Source organism: Drosophila kikkawai, chromosome X, assembly GCF_030179895.1.
Source record: "Drosophila kikkawai strain 14028-0561.14 chromosome X, DkikHiC1v2, whole genome shotgun sequence".
In the NCBI taxonomy this organism is placed as follows: domain Eukaryota; kingdom Metazoa; phylum Arthropoda; class Insecta; order Diptera; family Drosophilidae; genus Drosophila; species Drosophila kikkawai.
In genome coordinates, this window is record NC_091733.1 from 23,237,002 (window position 1) to 23,254,550 (window position 17,549).

Below are 17,549 nucleotides of genomic sequence, written 5' to 3' on the forward strand. Positions count from 1 at the left end.
AATTTAAAATTAAGGTTTTTTTCGGGCTCGTTCGTCTTGACATGGTCTTTTTTATGGGGCTACAATAAACTGCGCACTTTCTGGCATACGAAAAGAAATCAAAACCCGAAGCCAACATAAAAAAAATTTAAGACAAAAAAAGTGAGAGAGCTTGGAAAAAATGTTAAGTGCGTTGTCATTGCCACGGACATGAGAAGCCAGTAAATGGAGCCCCGATTGAAGTTTGAAGTTGTCCGGAGTTGGAGGTCTTATGGATACAATATACGATCAGGGATACAACCCACACGCCCGTGGGTGATCCATTAACCAGGCGAAACACTCTGAAGTAATTGTAAAGTCTTTGCAGGATTACTAGGTATATTTAAAAAAAATTGTAATATAATAATTTTAGTCAGAAGCTTGCAACACAGGGAAGGAGTCATTTCCGACCCCATAAATCATATATATTCTTGATCAGCATCAACAGCCGAGTCGAACTGGCCATGTCCAGTAGAAAAAACAATTTTTCACAAGTTTGTCGATTTTTCAAAATTTTATAAGGGGTTACATCATTAAAATTTTCAAAAATTATTAAAATTTTTAATTTTTAAAATCTAAAAATGTTATATGCATTTTTATTACCATTATAAAAACTAAAACAAAACAGCTTTCCAAATTAAAATTGAGGCATTTTTGGCTTACCTATGTCGTTTTTAAATTTTGATTTAAACAATAAATAATTAATTATGGTTGGCCCTAAAATTATGTTTTATTTTCTATAAAAAAAATTTTTATTTTAAAACTTTAATTAAATTTATACAACTGTTACTTATTTAACATAAATAAAAGTAATAATTATAGTCCACAAACTGTACCCACGATTGAGATTGTACCAAAAAACATGCGTGAGGTGGACAAAGGTAAAGAAGGTATCGGTATCGTTGGTGGCTCCTCACCTGGCCAAGTGTCACGTCTGTCGCAATCTGGCCATTAACCACGCGACCCTCCGCCCCTCTGGGCACGCCCCCTCGCTACCATTAAGGCCAGGTATCGTTGCGGTATCGATACCGATGGTTGTACGTGAGCGGGAGCACGAACCGCCGACGTTGATTAATCTCAGGTGTGTTGCAACTGAAACATGGACCGTCCTTACTCGTTCACTCTCTCCCGCACTCAGAGACTCTCTTTCCTTGCTCTCTCAAGGGGAGAGGATGCCAGAAACTCACTCATTTGTGCAACTCGCTCATCTGCAGCAGCTGCTCCTGTTTTTTTTTTTTTTGCCACTTCCTTTTTGGGTTGCTTCCTTAAAAGAGGCAAATAAAAGAGGAAGACGAGGAGGGGAAAAAAACAGACGGAGGCTGAATTGAGGGAGGGGGCATTAAAGAGGGGGTTGCAGATTCCTTTTATGTCTGGCCCATTCTACACAGAGAGAAAAATATGGAAGATCGGGTCCTATAAAGATCAATAAAAGCTAACAATTATTTTACACTTAACATGATCTCTTAAAAAGAATAATAAATAATATTCATATTTTTTAAAATTGTTTCTATCAAAAGAATATTGCGGGAGATCGGGAAACTTAAGGAATTGAGTGGAAGACACAAGGCAAATCTGCAAGCCCGGGACCCTAGCATCCCGTGAAACATCCCAAGAATTCTATATATAGCCTGAGCCCGAGCATCTGTTTTCAAGAACTCGAAGATCGTCAATGTCCGCGGTACGGGAAATTCATCACGTAGGCAGGCAAAAGAATCATCTAGAGGTGCTTAAAATAGAGTTCGTTTCGGGAGGAAACGAGGGGAAATAAGGCCATCGAACCATCTCTAGGTACGATCGTTAAAATTTCCCAAGGAAATATCAGCTATAAATTAAGTTCCTAATAGTTATGTATAATGCGATCCTTAACCCAGAAATGAATGATCGTTTTTAAAAACATTAAAGCAAATGAAGTATTCCATTTTGTGCACTTGAAAAGACTAATCATATAGGATTATACGTACGATCATAAGCATATTGAAAATTTGAAAATCTTACAAAGTATCCTAAAATCTTTATGATGTTCATAAATGTTAAACCATTTTACGAGCCATTTATCTCCTACAGAATGCATCAATAAACATTCAAATGTATTTCTTCATTTTATTTAATTGACCTTTGTAGCCTCTTCAATTGTTTTACATATGCCCAACTCTGCTTTCGAAATCGGTCATTAAGCGATCAATTTGACGAACATAAAGAGTACAATGACTTATCGCTAAGAGATCTTTCCTCGCATTCCGCCAGAGTTCTACCCCGCGATAGAGCAATAGAAATTAATTGAAAAACGATCTTTAGAGACATTTAAATGCCCCGGAGATCTACCCCAAGTAACATGTAGCATATAGCACTTGACTTTTTCTGCTCCTCCCCCGATCTCGGTCTTTAATGACCCCCCCCCCCAACATGAAGATCATGTTCAGGCCATAATGAGGTGGAAATTCGTGTTTCCACAAGTGTGGATAGCAGCAATGACTCAATGATGGACACACGAGTGATCGTTGTGAAATGTTCTCCCTTCTGGCCACGAGCCGTGCATTCCAAAGTACGGGTATATATGGGTCCAAAAACAAGAAAGCCTGGCTTGGCTTTCAATTACCAAGTCGTGGGCTTGGCTTGAACTGGCTTCTTTTCAAACGATTGGGTGACGGAGGGTGGTGGGCTCGGATCAGGCTTGATCGGTTGACAATGCCAGTTCTTTGGCCGTGCTCTTTCTCTCTTCGCGAAGAATGGAAGAAACGTGTGGAAGAATCAGTGGGAGAAGCGCAGAATGAAGTTGAATGCCCTCGTTTGGTTTGGAGTTGCCCACTCCACGGAAAAAGAACCAGATTGTGGGGGGCACCTTGGGGAAACGAAGCTTGGAACACCCTAAAACGCACATTGTATTCCCAAGGCACCTCTGATAAGAAATTTGGAAATCTTTCAAACACCCATTTACTTCACCAGATTTATATTTATTATTATAAAATTTCTTCGAAAAGTGGTCCCCCTATCAGCTTGACGCTTCGAAAAGTCGTTCTACCCGCTTGGTTGGAGGGTATTTAAAACCACCTAAGAAAGCATACCAAAAATGCCAACAGAAGACCTCAGGTGGGGGAAACAAAAACAGAGAAGAACAAAGAGCTGAGCTCGGCTGCTTTTGTATCTGTGTATCTGTATCTTTGTATCTGTGGCCGCGGCTCGTTCTCTATGTGAGCGTGTTTGCTCGCTAGCGTCACGTACAAAATACCTTACCTGTTGCTGGCTGCACAACAAGTTTCAGGTGGGGTCAGCACCGATAACCGATAAGTGATAACCCCGGCTCCGATAGCCGATTGACGATAACGAGGGCGCCAGCGCAGGACATACGATAGCTGTATCCATAGGATAGACCAGCTAGCCCTAGGAGTTAGCCCTAACCCTGCTGCCTGGCAACCGGTTTCCATTGCCAACAGCAAACAAGAGAGAGAGAGAGAGAGCCAAGTCAACGTCAGAGATGCCAAGTTGAATTGGGCTATAATGTATTACCAAAAACGTTTAACTTGAAGTTGAATTAAAATTTTAAATATTTATGGGTAGTGGTAAATTTTCAGTATTCTGAAGTTTTACAAATCTGTTGAATGTTAGATATTAGCAATATGTCGGTCAACTGATCTTAGTCCGGTGAATAAGATGGATCTTAAATATAGCGAAAGCTTTTAAATAAGAATAAAATAAATATAAATATAATAATGGGTTTATTTGAAGTAACATGTTACAACTCCACTTTTTTTTTTAACAGAAATGACCAAACAAAAGTTAATCCTTAGGTGTAGTTTTCAATTTTCGTAATCTCTATAATATTATGAAAATTAAAACAGACCTGCAAAAGTATCTTTTACCACTAAAACTAGTTTAAACTCAAATAACTATGTAAATTTTCAAATTATAGTGTTTACATTTTTCAAAAACACTTCAAAAATCAAAACAGAAATTCGATGGGGGACCCAGGTGACCTACCGTTGACCTTTGCAGCCAGTTAGATCTGGCTAGAAATGAGCCAAGCTGGCCAGCTTCCACTCGCTCTCTGTCTTTAGCGTTGCTCTCCACTACCCCGCCCGCCATCCCCCTCGCCCGTAGACCGCTTGTGGGCCCCTCCGTGAGTGAATCGAAACGAAATGGAACGGTGGAAACGAAGCGAAGTCGCAGCGCCGTTTCAGTCCCAGTACGGACTTGGCATTTGCTGACGACGCTGACTAAAGCAATACTCGATACTCTATACCCTAGACACCACTAGCCCGTGACGCAATGACCTCCTCTCTCCGCCCTCCCATTATGACGGGAAGCCTCCTTCTGCTCCTGCTCCTGGGCCTGCTGAGCCTCCGGATGCCCACGGTGGCCGCCATCGACTGCTACGTGTGCGACACGAGCGACACACAGCAGCCGTTCCAGTGCGGCGAGTGGTTCGAGCGTTACGACGAGCCGGACATCCAGCCCCAGAACTGCTCCAGCGTCCATGGCGCCCAGTTTTGCGTGAAGCACGTGGGCCGCTTCGAGGGCGGTATCGGGGCCAAGCGGTTCTGCAGCTCCAAGGATCTGGGCAACTACTGCGACTATGTGCGGAACAAGGGTGACCGCATGGACTATCGTAGCTGCATCTACACGTGCGACACGGACGGTTGCAATGGGGCCGCTGCGGTGGGCAACGGTATGTGGGGTGTGGCCGCCGCAGCAGCAGCAGCGGCGCTGCTCCCTCTCACTTCATGGGCGCGGTGAGAGAGATGGAGCGAGAGCGTGAGAGCGGGACAATCAATAAACAAAGCTTTGTAAACAACGCACACTGAAGCCGCCGCATCACAATAATTTTTTTTTTTCGTAGCCCTTAAGCCTCTGTTAATTGTAAGTTGTAATAAAGAAACTGACACAAGCAAACACACACACAATCTAGTATAGAGAAAATCACAACAAAAACACCAAAAAACAACAACAAGCCACGAAAGAAGAAACAAAAAAAGAATTGAGAAAAACCTAACACAAAAGATGTTTTCATTTGCGGGCCTGAAACGAGCTGGACTTGAAACGAAGGCCGAGAGCGAGGAACGCGTGGCGGTGGAACAGAGGCTCACCTGGCGACAGCTCTCTCTCACACACTCAATTCTTTTCGCTGCCTCTGCCTCGCTCACTCTCTCCAGGCCACGCTTGCGCAATTTGAGTGCTTTTCGAATTTTGTAGAGAATTAGTTTCTAGAAGAAGGTAGACATTATTTCACCATTATTTTTAAGAAAGGATCAGAGGAAAGCCAAGAGTTACTTTAATATCTTAGTAAAAGTTTTATAAAGGTCTTTTGATTGATACCCAAAAAAAAACTATGAACAAGATAAGCTTTTCATGTAGATTTGGTTTTTGATTTTTAAAGTTAGGCATTTCAGGAAATTCTTAAAGATTTAATGGAAATAAATGTTATTTTTAATAAATACGATACCATTTATAGGTACCTTGCATCTAAAGAATAATCGAATCCTCGATTAAAACGATGCTGCCCCAAAATGGTGCAACCCTCAATGCTTTTTGGACCTGCTCGAGAAGCACCTTGAGTGCTCAAGTAGTCAGATCTTTAATCGGCAACTGTGACACAGTTACGTGAGATCTGAAGTCTGAGTTCCAAGTTCTGAATTCCCCACGGAATCGGTAATACACTTGGAATAATTTTAGGCAGAGATCATAGAGAAATGAATTTTAAACCCTATGAAATGGGACATGTTTTAAAACCATTGTGATCTTGATTCTTTACTTTATTGATCAGTTACCTTTATACTAATAATTTTAAAAATAATCAAGGTATAGACTTTATTTTAAATATTTCGTCCCGTGTGCGGTTGAAGATCAGAGATGTGGTGACCTCCGATCGAACGGCGAACGCAATCAATCGGAATTGGATTTGACATTCCTCCGTTTGGCAATTGGACGAGAGATCATTTAAGCCAGCTCAATTTGCGGCTGATTAATTAAGCTCAAAGAGAGCGCGCAACCTGGCTGCCGTAGACCCCAAACGCCCGTACTCCCAGTTCAACGGACGGACATAGCGGACATGCGGACGGACAGTTGCGTAATTGCTTAAATTGAAAGCGCCTTGAGGCGCTATCATCATTGGACATGCGACACTAATTCGCGCTGGCCACCGATCTCGGTGACAGAGAGCCAAGAACCAGAATAATAAGTACTACACCATAACGATGATGTACACAATAAAACCGGAGATCAACGATCTCCAAAATATATAGGGTACATATGGGAAAAAATTAAATTGAAATTAATATTTTCTTAAATTTTTAAATTTAGTATGCTAATTTCAAAGCATTTTTGGCATTTTTTTATTCATAAAAATTAATTAAAAAAAGAAACATTTTAATAAATAATAATTAAATAATTATTAATAATAGAAATGTTCAGTTTATTTTGTATGATTTTTTCCGATTCAAGGAGAGGCATCCCAGACCTTCTTTGAACTCAATTTTTAATCGCATCGTGTCGATTCTTTATCAGCATTTCAACTGTCACATTTGCCCTGTCTCCTATCAATTTCCAATTCTACACCCCTCCTCTTTGGAAGATTTCCAGGGGAGGAAAGAAAACAAAATAAAAAAAATAAAAAAAACAAATTCCATTTTATTCGAAACGAACATTTGAGATAGGAACGAAGGTTGCTTACAGGTTGATTGAGGGGTGTTATGGTGTTAAATGGGATGGAATAATGTGAGTGACACCTAAAATGTATCCCCACTGAAAGGTGGGCTTACGCCGTCAAGCCCAACTCTTCCTATATACATACTATATACCATATGTCCAGGCTTTGGTCATCGATGATTATGGAAGCTCTTTACTCGATTGCGTGAGTATAAGATACTCATGTGATTATAAATATATATTTTAAAATTCATTATCAGGGGTCAATAGCATTAAAAACTGATGGAAAAGTTTTGTAAACAAAGTTGTAAGGGATTTCCTTACTATTTAAATATAGGAATATGTTGAGATATAGATAGGGAATTTTCAGAAATAGATCTATCTGCTTGCCAGATGTTCAAGGTCATTGTCAAGACCAGAAAACCAGAAAAATATAAATAAATTACAGATCACAGAGACTCGCAGCATTTGGAATATTCTCTGGTATTTTCCAGCGATTTCCAAATGTGTGTGTGCCAGAAAGCGGGATACAGCAGGAGTGGCGGATAAAGATAGAGCATAGAGAGAGGCAACAGAGAAGGAACAACCCCTATAAAACAAAGCGGTCAACCCTGAAAATCCAAGCTGGATTCATGAAATTCAAATGGAAAATGCATTCGCGTTTGCTTCCTGCCAAAGTCCTTGGGTTGCGACGCGAATGCTGCGTCATGAGTCCTTATTTTTGGGGGTGGATCTCTCCCACCCATCAAATCGAGGCAAAGAGAGTAAGAGCGCTTGAGAGAGAGAGAGAGAGAGAGCTGTATCCTGTTCCTGTTTGCGATTCTCTTCCTGATTCTCCGGACTCAAATCCGAATGGGAAACCCACTCAAAACTGACCTACGCGTCGAGATTTTTGCGTCATTCGCGGAAGCCAGAAAGCAAGGACTCGCCAGATGACGACACAAAGGAGCACAAAGAACGCCAGCTTGGCTTCCTTGTTTGGTGGAAAATGCGGAAAATGGCCAGCAGCGAGGCGTCGCAGCGAAGGTCGTTCACACGGGGGAAAGTTTATTCAATGAGAAGAGGATTTCCACGAAAAAAAAAAGTTTTCAAGGGTAAACATTGCTCCCACTTTTGGGTGGTTTGTTTTTTTTTTTTAGACCTCAGCCTCATTATTTCAAATTCATTCAAATAATTTATGCAGTTAATATTTTTTAAATATTTTTCTTAAATAGTTCTTATATACTTAACAATTTTCCCCAAACATATTCTAGATTTTCTACACAATTTTCTTTGATATTCCCAGAAGTTTCCTAAGCTTCTTAGTTATATAGAAGAAAGCTTCCTATATCCCACCCTAAATCATATACATATATCCCTATCTATAAGCCACAATTAAATCCCACATCTATATAGAACCGTAGACAATTATCTTAAACCCCAATCACGTGGTAGAAAGTTACGGGAAAATACTGAAAGAAAAACTGTGCCCAAATTCGAATAGCAAATGAGGCCCGAGACAGAACTTCTCTAAATTGCTAATAAATCGCCACAAATTGGGACTTGTCTCATATAATTGGGGGACCGTGTGTACTCCGTGTACTTCGCCTCCCAGGATCCCCCTTCCAATGGGAGGCTTACGGCGGTGTCTGCTGCTAATCCGCACAAATTAAATGCAATTGAAATAAATTTGCATGCCAAGAGATTGGCAAATAAATGTATGCAACAAGTGTCCCAATTGCATACAATTTATTGGCAACAAATATTCCAGCCAGGGCATAATAATAATAGAGCAAGCTACCCAAAGGCCCTCGATTTTGATAAAAAAAAAATGAAATGAAATGAAATAGAAATTCCAGGCAGCTGCAAAAGTTCACAAGTGTTAATTGTTGCCTCAATTTGGATAAATTTCGATAATTGCCAAGGTATTTTCAAGGGGGGAAGTCTAGACTGCACAGTATGTGGCATCACGGGACGAGGTTTATTTCGATTACGGGGTAAATTAGGTCCTTCTGTAACTTTGACAATGCTTCCATATACCTTTATTAAGTTCTATACCAAATTTCAGAGCTATAACTATAACATTATAGACACAATCTCTGACTCAAAACACAGACAACTCAATAGAAAAAGTCAAAAGAATTCCAACAAGAACAAAACAAGAATACTTGGCATAACCAAACGAGAAACGGAGACAGCCAAAAGTCCATTTCGATCTCATAAATGTTAACGGTCATTCACCAGAGCGGGGGGTAGAAATAACAATGGCAACAAAAAACAATGCCAAAAAAGGGGAAAATATATGTTTTGTCTTCTCACCAAAGTCGAATATTTAAATATCCTAACTGGTTGATATTTTTATTCCTAGAAACTGATGGGAATTTGTGATTTTAATTTATTATAAAGAAATACAAGGTCTTGTGTTATTTGTTAATTAATAATATTAATTAATTTAATCATAATTAATATTAATAAATTGATTGTGAGCTTACTGAGATAATAATTATTTAAAATAATATTTATTATATATATTATTTATTAATATTGTAAATACTTTTTTACACTTTCGGAGCTTATTAAATTATACAAAAATTTAAATACTTCTTGGAGAGATTATTTTCTTCATTCATTATATTTTATTTTAAAGAAAACCCTTTAAAATGCATCCAATTTAAATAAATATTAAATATCTCTCAAAAATAAAATCAAATAAAATTAAAAATAGCCACAAACCTCATCCCATAGCCTACCAACTCTAATCACAATCGCAGGGCAGTGACAGTGCCGCCAAGCCACATTATTTATTATTTGTTATATTCAAGAGCTGGGCTCTTTTTGCTGGTCAAGCGAAAGAAATCACTTGATATGCAGGCGAGAATAAAGCAGAACAGACCCAAATCGAGTTGGTTCTGACCAAAAAAGATGGAGATCTCGCGCGAGACGAGACAAAAGGCGACAAGAAATAAACCTGATCGTAGCCAGACTCGGACTTGGATTTAGATACAGATTGAGACCGAGGCAGAGATATTCCCCCTGTCGTCCACTATCACAAGATCGAGGAGGCGGAGGAGGAGAGTCGCCGGGGTTCCGTTTGAAAGTTGAACTTTTTGTGTTCGCCGCCAATCTAGTTGGCATTGACCGCAAACCATCAAAGCAATATCTTGTTAACTACACAGGGAAGAAATGTTAATATTAAGATGCTGTTAGATTTAAATATAAAATTTGGTTTTTATATTCAAAGGTCAAACAATTAGGAGAAAGTTACAGTATTAGAGTACTTAAAATTGCTGTTTTTATAATGTATTATAGTATTTCTTGTAATTAAAATCCTTTTGAATATATTAAATAGAAATTAAGCATTATCCTCTGTGTATAATCAGACGCAAACTCATTGGGGCTTTAACTGATGGCTTCGACTGCTTAGCTGCCACTTTCGGTGGCAGGCAGGTGTCATAACTAGCTTGCCATTACACCTCGCAGCGAGTGGGGCAACGTCTCCGATTTGGCAACAGTTGCCAAAAGCAAGTGCAAAATGTGTCGGCCCCAAAAGCTGCTCATACTAATTGATAACTCTGCTGAAAAATACAAAAAAACAAATAATAATAAATAAACTAACCAAATATGAACTTGGCTATGACAAAGCGGAATGTGTTAAATCTGAGAATGGCATGTACATCGTTATCTGTGGGAATCAGAGTTACTAAGCCCCCCAGATATTTGCCTACTAAATGCTTTATATGTATATTTATTTTTAAGTATTATAATTACTATTTATATTTATATTTTAAATAATTATCTAGCTAGTGAGTCAAAGGAAACCTCTTTGATTAAGTGATTACCCTTGGCTCAGTTTGTGTTCGCTATCGGGCATCTTTACACTATTTATTATATATGTGTATGGGTTATCTGCAACACTCAGGATCTTTTGATTTCAAGACAATAACATGTCTCATATGTCATGTCTTAAAAAGATAAGAATCTTGTCGGAGTCCATCACTTACCTGGCTGGGCCCAGATAATTCGAGGTTGGAATTTCCTTTGTGTAACTTATTTTAAAATCTTATATATTTTTACAAGTTATTAACTTTTGGAAATTTCGCTAGATTTCTCAGATAACTTATTAAAACATTAATATTATTATTACAAATTATTCAAAAATTCCTTGGCAACTATACTCAGAGATAGTGGAGTTTGACCGCAGATATCTCGGGATCTTCTGTTGCAAACCTTTTGAAAATTCCCAGACAGGGGCCAGAGACAATGACCCAGGCACTCAGCTAGACAGTTTTACTGGGTTCGGCCTGACAGCCAAGAAACACTTTCAAAACCGCAGCGGATGGCTTGAACTGGGTCACCAAACCGCAGTCGCCACTCGAAAAGGCCACGCCCACGCCCCCCTCTGAAGGTGTCTGGTTTTAACGATTTTTTTTCTTTTTTTTTTTTTTTTTTTTTTTTGTTAAAATACCAAACGAGAAATTACCGTACGCTGTCGGCCATTTTGAGACCTGGCCCCCAAAAACCTGTTGCCTTTAAATCGCAGTAAAACAAAGCAAAGTGTCGCTTAAAAATAAATATATTTAACAATAAAATGAAAAAAAAAAAACAAGGGGAATAATTAATTGCCTAGCGTTAATTGAAATGAATAAATTAAATTAAACAGGCATTTTGGCCATCTCCGAAGTGCTTGGAAGTTGGCCCCCGCCGTTGGGCGGCGTGGTGTTGCCCACTGTGGTCGTGCCCGGGTGCCGGAGATGAAGCAGCGGCGAGTCCACAGTGTCCAGACTGCTGATATCCGGATATCGGATCTTGGTGGACGATGAGGGGGGCGCTGAGCCCAGGTCTCGATAAGCATTGATGTCGTTTTCATGGTCGGGATTGGGAAATTCGCTGGCCAAATGGTAGATGACCTTCTTGAACAGGAACTCGGAGAGGTTGGTACGCAGGAAGAAGAGGAACATCCAGTTGGAGAAGTTGCACTTGTCAATCACCGCAGACAGTTCGTTTTCGTCCAGTCTGCCGGGCTTTGCCCAATACAGAGACCAGCGGGTGAAGGTGACACTAAGACAGGGAGGAGAAGGTTTACAAAGGATATTACAGAGGTGAGGGGATATCTCTGTTTCAATATACCAACTTACTTTCTGTAGAAACACAGCGTAAACAGTCGCCAGATGAGGCCCAGCACGGTGACCACCAGAAGGAAGGCATACCAGAACCACAAAATTGTGTAGATCTTCTCATTCATTATATTCAAAGCCATGACGCAGAGCGTATCGTGATCCTGCAGCGATCCGGAGGCACCAAACTTGTGGAACCTGCACTTGGTCACCTTGGGAAAGACCAGGTCCAAGATGCTCACCTCATTGGACCACCGGGCCTGCAGAGCCTGCGGTCCCAAGGACAAGAACTGGCCACCCAAAAACCGATTCGTCCAGGTGATTTGTATCAAAAGATTCACCAGATTCAGGATCTCGGCAAAGACCAAGTGAGCTCCCCAGGATTGATTCAAACGCATCCTATCGATCATCGTTCGCCGAATGTCCTTGATGCGCTCCTCCGCCTCGGCCATGGATGGTATGTTCAGCTTTCCTATCCTCAGACTGTCATTCTTCAGGTATCTGGTGAGACCCACCATGCGCAGGCCAAAGACCAAAGCCTTGACCCGACCGCCCTCCCACTTCTTCCACAGAAAGTGTGGTATGTAGAAGCACAGGGCCTGGAAGAACAGGACGAAGGGCACCCACTGGTAGTAGGCATGCCGCTTGATCGTGTGCTTCTCGGGATCATAGTGCCCGATGCCGGGGGGCTCGCTGCCCGGCTTGAAGGCGGTGTGGTTCAGGTCACGCACCTAGTGGGGGGTGAAGATAAGTGATAACTAAAAGGTATTCCGGAGGGTAACTTTGTGTTCCCTAAGAGAACTTATTGCTTCTAGTGACCCCAAACCCTTGAGATCTTTATCACTGTCGGGGTATACCCTTTTTCCAATTTTGGATTAGATAAAATCAAAGGTCTTAAAGGTGACCCCATCACTTACCACTGTAAAGGTCGGCGTGAAGAAACAAAAGGTGTTGATGACCGGAGCTATGACACCATCGGAAATGCACTGAATATGCTCCCCGATATACTGACGCGACGTGATCAGCAGGGTGGCCACCAGGAGCATTACAAAGGTCCATCGGTAGTGGAGCTTGAACACGATGTTGTCGATGACAACCCGCGTTATATCGAACTTGAGGTACTGCCTCACCGAGCTGAAGGTGTTCAGCATTGTGCCGTCGCCGGTGTGTTATCTCCGCGTTCCGATTTCGCTTTTTTGGATCTCTTAGCTTTCGGTTAAGATTACAAAGAAATGTTCTGGTGTCGGATGGATTTGGGTGCGCTCCGCTTGTCGCGGCTAGCTCCTCGCAACTGCAAGGCTCGCGACTCGATACTCAGCTCCGGGTTGCCGTATCCCCCCTCCAAAATCACAATTCTCCGTTCTACGTATTCTTCGGGAGAGGGTTTTCCATTCCGGCTGGCGTCTGTCTTATCGAGCTCTCTTTTTGGCCAAGGAGAGACGGCCATAGCCGATAAGATAGTGTAGCCCAGTGCCGGAGAAGCGCCAAATCAGCAATTTAATTGAGTTTAATGCAGAGTTGTCCAAAAGGGGAGAACCTACTGGGTGTACGTACAGCTACACTGAGGGAAACTATGTTGGATATATCACAGACAAAGTCTAGATTTTTGGTAAATATATTTTGAAAGGAAAATGGGTTTCTCAAGAGCCAGTTTTACTTGTAGAACCTTTTTAAAAAACATTTCAATTGATTTTTTTGCCCAGTGTATCAAGTATCTCGCTCTTTTTCTCTCTCTGTGAGCAATCCAAGTTTCTGGGTAGTACTACCTCTTATGGCTACTTCGTTTTGCCTTCGGCAAGTGGCTTACTGAAAAGCCGAATGGCTTGAACCTTTTGGGGTTCTCCAGGGTTCTCCCGGGTTCTCTGGTTGCAAAATTATACCCAGAAGGTGAGCGGGAATCGGAGACAGAGAGAGAGAATGAGTAAACCCAGAGCAAACTTAATTAGAGATCCAAAAACAGGCATATAGGCATTCCACTAAACAAATGATTCAGGGGATAATAATACATGTGACTCAAAGGAAAGAAGGATTGCCAAGTAGCCTCCAATTGAAGTTTCCAGAGATTGCAAATATACATTTGCAGTTCCTAAAATACTGCCATGAGTATTTGGAATTGTATAATGGAAATATCAAGAGTATTTCAGCATTTTATGGAATAATAAATAATTGACCCACATCGAGTCTGTATTTAAGATCTTAAAATGGATGATATCTCAAGTGTTTGCCTATGAATCAGACTTGGGATCCCAAAACTTTATAATAATAATATTTCAAATATTTGGCGGCCACAATCTTATCTGCTAGTCAATCCCCCAAAGACAATGCCGGTTTCGTTAGCCTCTTTTTTGGGGACCCAGAATGTCGGCCCAGAGATCCGTACTATCAGTTGCCAAGTATCTATATCTGTTGCTTATCTTAGTGGCCCGACTTGGTCGTCGCATTCGGTGCTTATTACTTGAGCGCTTAAGTGGCGAACGTGGTCGGATAAGATAGACCTCTCAGATATAGACGGCGTGCGTAACCAGAGACCGTATATATTAGTAATTGCAACATTTTTAGCCGCTTGACTGGCCAAGACGACGACGGCGGCGGCTCGAATTTTCCTCCTCCTCTAGGGTTTCGCTGGAAATTGTTGTTATGTTGTGGTGATTTCTTTTTTTATGATTATTTTTGTGACGAAAGTTCATTGATTCATTGGATACGAAATTCGAATATCGGTCGAATTGCTCTAGATACAGGTACAAAGAGATATATAGAAGTAAAGGCGATTTTGCATTGAAATTGAAATAAAGCCAAACCGCAATGAAAACGAAATTCGAACCATTCAGGCAAGGCGTCCCAGCACTTTACCCTCGGCGAAAGATTTGATTACCAGGCATATATATGAATATAAGCTATATTTTTTTTATATATACAACCATAAGCCACAAGCCCATAAATATTTAGCTGAAAAAGTGAAAGTGTTTCAACGCTAAAAGAATTTTATAATATTTATATTAAGTTAAATTATAGAAATTTATTTTTACATTCAACTCAAAACTACATTTGTTTAGCTTTCTAATCATCAAATATCAAAGTTTAATGTCCGTTCATTTATTGAAAAGTTGTTGTCCGCTAAAAGGCTTATTTTTTAGGTCAAGTCAAGTCTCAAGTCTTTCCCAATTCAAGTCGTAATTACTGCCTGACAAGTGTTTTTGACATTTATAGAGAAGTCATATCAGAGTTTCTTTAATTAAACCGATTGCAATACGATATTTATGTAAATGCCAGCAAAAAGCTGACTTGTCAACAAGCATTCTTGATATTCCAAACACTTTTTTGCATATTTAAGCGTATTTTCTTCAAGTTTTTTTTTTTTTTTTATAGGGTTAAGGTTTATATATACTCTCTACAATCTGTAATTTAGAATTTTGTATTTATTTCATTGGGTTTTATTTGCTTTGATGCTGTGCCGCCACAGCAATTGATTAGGCAAACCAAAATCAAGTATCCCAGTATCTGAGTATCCACGCGATACTTGGCGACAACCAGCTTGAAAACAAATAAACACAGATCCATTTTGCGTTGAGCTTGCTCTCAAGTTGCATAAGCGCGCTCCCACGGGAAAAGTATCTTCAGAATGAGGCCTGTATCTTCTTTCTCTTCGGGTCTTTAATGCGTGACGCAGACAACTTTTCGGCGAATTTTCAGACGTGTTGATGTTCGATTTCGCTCGCCAGAGGATGACTAAGGCAAATTAATTAACCAGCGGGAAATGACGATCGCACACGGAGAGAAAAAGAATATATAAATAAAAAATAAAAAAATAATAAATATAAAAATAAAATATTAATAAATAAAATATGGATAATATATAAATAAAAAGAGATAAATAAGTAAAGACAGATATGAATTATATCTTTTTTTATATTTCTTTTGGCTTTTTCTAAATACATTTTCATCTGAAAAAGCGTACTTAAAAAATATTTAAATAATATCTTTGACTTCCTTGATGATGTATCTTTAAGTAACATTTTTCTTTGTGCAGCGTGTGAAAGATACTGATACTGACATAAACAATACTGAATTCAAGCCAATCGCCGATCAAAACAAACTTTATCTAAACATTTATTCCTGGGCTTGTGTCTTATCATGTCCCAAGATTTTCCCAACTTCTCCTTTCTTATATATGTATATTTATATATACATATATTTTTTTAGCAATATTTTATAACTTGTGCGAAAATTTGAGACATGTTTCTGCTGACAACAGAAAATGGGGGATTGATTTGGATCCAATATGATTTATTATAGGCCATTAAGGCTTTAGCTCTCAGTCCGGCGCTATTTATAGCCCAGACAGTAGTCGTCGCTTTTTTTTTTAGGGATATATCCATATGTGTATATACTCTCACATATAGGCCTAATGGTTTTATAACAGATTTTTATTGTCGATCGCCGCCCGTCTCTCAGGTTGCAATGTCAATAATACTTATTGATTGAGAGAGGACCCAGAGACCCGTGGCGTGGGTCGTTTATTTATGTTTTATTTTGCACAAATAATTTACATCTTTCCCGCGGGGCTATATTTTCCTGTTCCGAGCTCAGATTTGCCGATAAAAAAATATAAATCAAGTCATCGGCTTTTGTGAGTCTATTTAGCGGCAGGTTTACGTAAATAGAAAAATGATCATAAATCAATTTTCTGCGATTTTACTCAAATTGGCGTTTATATGCTAAATTTAATAATTTTATTCATTAACTTTAATGTACACAGATAATTATATGTTATGTATTTAAATCTTATTAGGTTTTAGATGATTTTAGAAATAAATAATAATACAATATATAATATAATAATAATATTAGATCAAAGTCCAGCTTAAGATCTAACATAAAATCTAGTTTTTTTATGTCTTCAAAACGGAAATAACCCATAAACCCTGCTAGACAGTGTTTGTTTTTTGTTTTCTCTTTGGGTTTATCTCACGAAACCCTGAAAAAACCTTGGACACTACGAAGTTCCTCTTCGCTGAATGTCAGTCAAGTGGAACCTTCAGACATCGCCAAGTTCCCAATTCCCAATCTCCGATCTGTTATGTTCCATATCAGTCCAGATCTTTGCTGTTATAACACCCTTGCTTGTTTTTTTCTATAGTTTTTTTTCTTATCAGTGGAAATACTGGAAGACTGAAACTAGCCGAGAATTACGACATCCTAGACTGCTCTAATGCTCTTGTACAATCGAATTCAAGCACTCGAGGACTACTATATAGGCTATATGTATGTACATATATTAGTATTTACCAAGATAAGCCGCATTTCGTGGATTGAAATGTTTAATTTACAATTGAGATAGTTTCTTCGGGGACAGGTAGAAAAGAAAAAGAATCTCGGGTGAGCGAGTTAGCGCGACAGAGAGCGTTGGAAAGAAGGAAGAACGAGTGTAACAGGTAGTTGAGGTTGAGGGACACCTCACTCTCTCCCTGGAAGGGCACGAAAAATCCGCTAAATGTGTTTTTCCACTCTTTTTGGTACCTGGAAGTCAGGTAAATTCTGGTAATTGTTTTGAAAATTATCAAGTTAATGTCTATGTGTGTGTGAATGTGCAGGTATAGAAATGCAGTGAAAGCCATGATTCCAGCATTTCTCATACATCTCCTTTGTGGCGCTCTTCTACTCTCTCTCGCTCTAGCTCTGGCTCTCTCCCTCCTTGGCTCTGTTGTTGTGTCTTTGTCTCCGTTGCCTGTGTTGGTGATGGAGCAGCAGCTCCCCAGCTAAACAAAAACCACTCCAGCATCCACAACCAACTCAATTGAC

The 17,549-nt window shown here is 39.8% G+C and overlaps 2 protein-coding genes across 2 annotated transcripts; one reads left to right on the forward strand and one right to left on the reverse strand.

Annotated features, from left to right (window-relative positions):
- The first annotated feature begins 4,186 nt into the window (after positions 1-4,186).
- bou (glycosylphosphatidylinositol anchored membrane protein boudin) lies at positions 4,187-5,012 on the forward strand. The gene has a single exon (XM_017167139.3). It carries the CDS (start codon positions 4,282-4,284, stop codon positions 4,747-4,749), a length of 468 nt encoding a protein of 155 aa, XP_017022628.1. The 5' UTR covers positions 4,187-4,281; the 3' UTR covers positions 4,750-5,012.
- A 6,179-nt stretch (positions 5,013-11,191) lies between these two features.
- Positions 11,192-13,040, reverse strand: Inx7 (innexin 7). The gene is made up of 3 exons (XM_017167137.3): positions 12,668-13,040; positions 11,772-12,481; positions 11,192-11,694 (listed from the first exon to the last, which is right to left on the reverse strand). Exons 1-3 carry the CDS (start codon positions 12,899-12,901, stop codon positions 11,289-11,291), a joined length of 1,350 nt encoding a protein of 449 aa, XP_017022626.1. The 5' UTR covers positions 12,902-13,040; the 3' UTR covers positions 11,192-11,288.
- Between the last annotated feature and the right edge of the window lie 4,509 nt (positions 13,041-17,549).